Raw genomic sequence first — 6,017 nt, forward strand, 5'->3', positions numbered from 1 at the left:
TAAGTTTAATTCATCTGTCAAGTTCATGTTTGGGAACTAAAATGTTTGTTCATTTGCATACGGTTTAAATCTTAAGTTTTTCCGATGTTGAGAAGAATATGACAATGATTTGCATAGCAAATGGCGACATCTGTCGGTGAGTTGATGACAGTGCCCCACACGGCCAGCAGCCAATCATATCACAGCGGGGTGTGTCCTGTTCTTCCGCGTTCGTGACGAACAGACTGCCGTTTTCAAGCAGGGGATCCATTCAGCGCTACTTTAAAAAACGACGCGATCTTTCATTCGTCTCGTCTAACAAATAGAAGCACAGAGATCAAGTGCGGATTTGTTGAGATTGTCAGGGGAGGGATTTCACTGGTCACCACACCATAGAGTCATGGTTTCAAATCAAAACCAAAAATATCTCTGAACAGCTTACAAGCAAACAATGAAACAAAGAAATAAAATTATCACAAAACGTGCATCTCTCATGCCATTCATATCCTCATAAGAAATAAAAACAACACAAGAACAGTACTGATGCATTCTGGGAGCCTCAGCCAATCAGATGGCTGGTTAGAGAAATGTGAGTCGTGTGCTTTGGGTAGTGTGTTTTTATTTATATTTTTGCAGTCTGTAGTCTAAACCTGTGATGTATCTTGCTTGCAATAACATGAATGATAAGACAGACTACAACATCGTGTACAGCTGCCATTTTGTCCCGCTTTCTCCTGCACCATCAGCCAAAGAACGTATTCACATAATATATATGTCACAGTCAATTTGAAGCAAAGATGTCTCAGATTTTGGCCGGCACGGTGTCCTAACATGCACTCTGAAATACCTCAAGGGGAACATGCCCGATGGTCGAGTGAGTTGCTCAGTCCATATAATAGGCGTGTCGCATTACAAGGAGCCTCGTTTGTTTTGGGGAAGATTTAAGACTTTGAAGTGTGCCTTATGGTCGTGAAAATACGATACCCACGATGAAACTATCTCTATGCAAAAAGAAATACTTGTAAACATATTTCACTTGAAGGATTTCTATTCTATCAATGACATTATGTTGCGATGGCCCCCAGTGGCCCCCATTAATAAGTTAGGGTCCCACAACAGGTGTTCCATCAGACGCACACAATAGCCTGTGTGTGCTAACTTCAGCTTGCTTCCAGAAACGTCTGTGACTATGTCAGGAATGAAATCGGCATCAGCCGCAACGTGCTTCCTTTTCAGATGCTCGTTTATCACAGTTGTGCTGCGATAGGGAGGTTTACATCGTAGGACGTAATTTTGTGAAATACCCCCATGGTCCGGTCCAAATCGGGGTCGCACGCATTGCTCCATATGCGGTAGGCACAAGTCAAGGTAGCACGGTAGAAACAATATAAGACAAAGTCGCCGCCTGAGCTTTGACTTGACCAAACAAAATGTGTGTTTGTCTTTGTGTCCTTCAGACGTCAGTGAAAACGATCTCCGTTCTGTGAAAGAGGAGCCAGACTTGACTCACATCAAAAAGGAGGAGGAGGAGGAGGAGATCAACAAGTCACCAGTGAATGTTGTCCCTAGAAAGACTGAAGATGAAAACATGGGTGAGGGTGAGGACAACAGAGGGGCGGAGCCTCCAAGCTGCAGTTCAAGTCATCATGTGACAACAGAAGGTGATGAAGACCACTGGGGGCCATCACAAGCACATAATGAGGACACATTATCGGACGCTCATGACGATGATGATGATGATGATGATGATGGGCAAGCCGAGGGTGAAAGGGCATGTCACACTGACTCATTAACTTCAAAGTTGTCTTTAAAACCGCACACAAGAACACACAGTGGAGAAAAACCTTTTTTCTGCTCAGTTTGTGGCAAAAGCTTCTCTGGAAAGTTTAATTTAATAAAACACACAACAACACATAGTGGAGAAAAACCCTTTTCCTGCTCAGTTTGTGGCAAAGAATTCTCTCAAAAGGTACATTTAACAAGTCACACAAGAACACACAGTGGAGAAAAACCTTTTTTCTGCTCAGTTTGTGGAAAGAGTTTCTCTCGTAAGTCGCATTTGACAAGCCACACAAGAACACACACTGGTGAAAAACCCTTTTCCTGCTCAGTTTGCGGCCGAAGCTTCTCTCAAAATGCAACGTTAACAAAACACACAAGAACGCACACTGGAGAAAAACCCTTTTCGTGCTCTGTTTGTGGTAAAAGCTTCTCCCAAAATTCTCATTTAACAAGGCACGCAAGAACACACAGTGGAGAAAACCCGTTTTTCTGCTCAGTTTGGAGGAAAAGTTTCTCTCAAAAGTCACGATTAACAGAACACACAAGAATACACGCTGCAAAAAAACCCTTTTCCTGCTCAGTTTGTGGAAAGAGTTTATTTCGTAAGTCGCATTTAACAAGCCACATAAGAACACACAGTGGAGAAAAACCTTTTTTCTGCTCAGTTTGTAGGAAAAGTTTCTCTCAAAAGTCACGATTAACAGAACATACAAGAATACACTCTGCAGAAAAACCCTTTTCCTGCTCAGTTTGTGGAAAGAGTTTCTATCGTAAGTCGCATATAACAAGCCACACAAGAACACACAGTGGTGAAAAACCCTTTTCCTGCTCAGTTTGCGGCAAAAGCTTCTCTCAAAATGCAACGTTAACAAAACACACAAGAACGCACACTGGAGAAAAACCCTTTTCGTGCTCAGTTTGTGGTAAAAGCTTCTCCCAAAATTCTCATTTAACAAGGCACGCAAGAACACACAGCGGAGAAAACCCTTTTTTCTGCTCAATTTGGAGGAAAAGTTTCTCTCAAAAGTCACGATTAACAGAACACACAAGAATACACGCTGCAAAAAACCATTTTCCTGCTCAGTTTGTGGAAAGAGTTTCGCATTTAACGAGCCACACAACAACACACACTGGAGACAAGCCATTCAGTTGCAGCGTTTGTGATAAAAAATTATTTTCTAAAAAGGGTGCTGAGAGACACAATTGTGCTGGTGAGAATTGCAGCGATCCTTGAAGCTTAAAAAAAGACAACAAAAAAACTGAAGGAACTGACTCTTTGTGGTAAGATGTAAATGTGATTTTGAATAAAATATTATAAATTTAATTTTGCAAAGCTCTTTTATTGATACTAAGCCAATGTGATCAGCGCCAGAAGAACCAACGTGTCTGAGTGATAACTAGTTTTTTTTGTTTTCATATCAAACATTATCAATGAAATTATTTACCTTTGCCTAGAACAGGGGTCTCAATCCCGCGGGCCACTTGCGGCCCGCGGGATGATAGTTTGCGGCCCCCGCCTTATTATGAAAGTTTAATGTTCGTGCGGCCCGCGAATTTGATATGACTGGCACTTTACAGTGTTTTGTGCGAAGCTGAACGAACCTACCAATCACGGTGGAGTATATGGCTCTCGAGGGTGGGACATCGGCCGGGCTTGACGTAAGCAGAGAGTTACAGCAGCGAGTTCATTCGTGTGCTGGGATGAGACTGTGACTGTTGATGTTGAAGATCTGTTAATGTTGTACATCTCTCAATAATCAGATGTGGTTACGATAACAATGTATTCATACACTATAAATGTCCCGCTGGTGACAAAACCTTCATGTTCATCTGCAAAAGCAATGCAGAAATCGCACGTGGTACTCTCAAAACCAGAGGATGGAACAAAACTATGGTTGCACTTGTTTCTGCAATTTCCAGATTGTGGGACTAATAAAAGACCATCTTTATCTTAATCTTACAGCAGTAATTTCTGCATAATTTGGAACTCAGATTTTGCAATAATTTGTTAAGATTGAACATCTTAATTTTATTTTATTTCCTATTTTTATAACTTTGTGACTCATTTTACTTCAACCAGGATCAATGTTATTTGTTGTCTCTAATTTATTCTCTGCTTTAATGTAAATACTAGCCCTTCTAATCAAATTACCATCTTTTTTCCTGTGTCATTTCTATCTGTGAATTTCATTCCAAATACTGGTATAACTTAATAAAAAGATCATCAACTGAAGTATGAAACATAAAATATTTATTTCTTCAATTCATCCTTACAGCGGAACCTAATTCTTATCCTTATTCATTTGTTCAAGTCACACCTTCTTCAATCACCAAACTCTCTCTCTGACTTCCTACCCCTACTTGGGAACGAGCATCTAACTTCAAAGAGCTGTGAACTCTTTGTTACAGCACACTCATGATTTACGATTACACCTATATCCATTTTAGCTCTACTTCATCAATCCTTTTAGCACAATTGCAACCACTTTTATCACTCTTCCTAACATTTTGACACACAGACACACACACAAATGTATACACGGGCCCACAAAACGACACACACACAGTTCTCAACACTGAACAGCTACAAACAATAATAACATGTTATTAATAACAGCAACACAATCTATCTTTATCTTTGGCCAATAATAAGTCCTTCAATTCAACTAATATTTTTCTCTCCTAATTATGTATGTGCAGCCCTGTAGGGCCACTGCAGCCTCTGCCACAAATGCACACTGTCACTTAAACACGCAGCACATTGAGGTGAGCGCATTTTTGGTTCATCTCTCATTTTTGGTTTTTTTTCTTATCAATGCAGTTCTGTCTGATCTAGTTGTCATTCTATGTGGCATTACCTGTAAATGTGGGAGTGGGGGTAACTCAGGATACAGGGGGCAGTTGCAACCCCCCCCCCCTTCTTTACCTTCTTCAACAACTTTCTCTGTCATTCTCAAATACTGGCCCTGTTTCATCATCCTCCTTTCTATGGAACATTAATTGTTCCTTTTGTTTTTTTTACACATTCACTATCTTTCTCTTCACATTTATTTTCCTTTCTGATTTCATTTTCATGCTCTTTTTGTCTCTTGACTCCCTCCTTTCTTTTTGAGGCTACTCTCATCCAATATTCTGTTTCCTCAAAGCCATTTTTCTTCATCTTTTTGGGGTCTTTCTTCGTCTTTCCAATGATTGATCCCTGCAATGCGGCTATTTTTTGTGTATTTAACTGACCATTAAAGCCATGTTCAGCTATCCATTTGTCTAAATACTGAATTTTATCAGGATCCTGTTTTTCGATGAACTTCCAATCTTTACACTGCAGCATATCCCTGGGTTTTATTTTACTACCTAATATCCCCATTTTAGAAAATTTGGACCAGTTTGTCAACACCTAGGGTGTTCTAAAACTGGTTTCTCATCAGTAGGACAGCAACTCAAATTTCCTGTTGTGGTAATTCTCACTTCAACCCTTTTCAGGTGGAGAATTCTTGTCTATTACATCCACAACAGTCTGCTGTTTATAATCCTACTGTATTACATGGGATAAAATACCAAGTGGTATTTATAATCCCCAATCACACCATTCACTCACTCACTTCACACAGGGTTTTACATACGATTTGCGCAAACATTCACACACGGAATTTAAGTGTACACAGGACTCCGCCGTCCACGGAATTTCTCCACGGAATTTAAGTGTACACAGGACTCCGCCGTCCACGGAATTTCTCGGACTCCGCCGTCCTTCATATACCTGCCATTGACTTAGTATTCACAGGTTTTTTTTTTTTCTCTCACTCCACTATCCTTCATGGACCTGCCATCGACTAGTATGCACAGGATTTCTAACTCTATCTCTTTTCTCTATCTTTCTTTCTTTCTCTTTTCTTATTTCATCTCTACTTCATGTCTTTCTTCACTTTTTTTTTCTTTTTTATGTTTTATTTTTATTTATTCTTAACACTTATTTATTTATTCTTAACGCGCAATGACCTCCAGTCACTCACTTCCCCCCTAAAAAAAATTGATCTCACCACTGTTGTCTTCCCTCCAATGGATCGCCGTCAACCGTCAGATCCCAGCTGGTGGGGTGAGGTCCAGTCCTGGAAAAGGATTTTTAGGCTCTCTCTAGTGAGCCTGCCATGGCCATGGTCTTTCTGGAGTTCACCACACCCGCTGGAATCCTTAGGTATCTTGGCATCCCGCTCAAAGGACCAAAATAATGTCAGGTTTAATCACCTAAGCATTCACTG

The 6,017-nt window shown here is 40.5% G+C and overlaps 1 protein-coding gene across 1 annotated transcript; it reads left to right on the top strand.

The window, feature by feature from the left end:
- The first annotated feature begins 776 nt into the window (after positions 1-776).
- On the top strand, positions 777-3,994 carry LOC148341844 (uncharacterized). The gene is made up of 2 exons (XM_088283916.1): positions 777-795; positions 1,641-3,994. The coding sequence occupies exons 1-2, from the start codon at positions 777-779 to the stop codon at positions 2,993-2,995; spliced, it is 1,374 nt and encodes a 457-aa protein (XP_088140042.1). The 3' UTR covers positions 2,996-3,994.
- The last annotated feature ends 2,023 nt before the right edge of the window (positions 3,995-6,017 follow it).

This window comes from Idiotropiscis lumnitzeri, chromosome 2, assembly GCF_059441095.1.
Source record: "Idiotropiscis lumnitzeri isolate Australia: NSW breed Sydney's pygmy pipehorse chromosome 2, RoL_Ilum_1.0, whole genome shotgun sequence".
NCBI lineage: Eukaryota > Metazoa > Chordata > Actinopteri > Syngnathiformes > Syngnathidae > Idiotropiscis > Idiotropiscis lumnitzeri.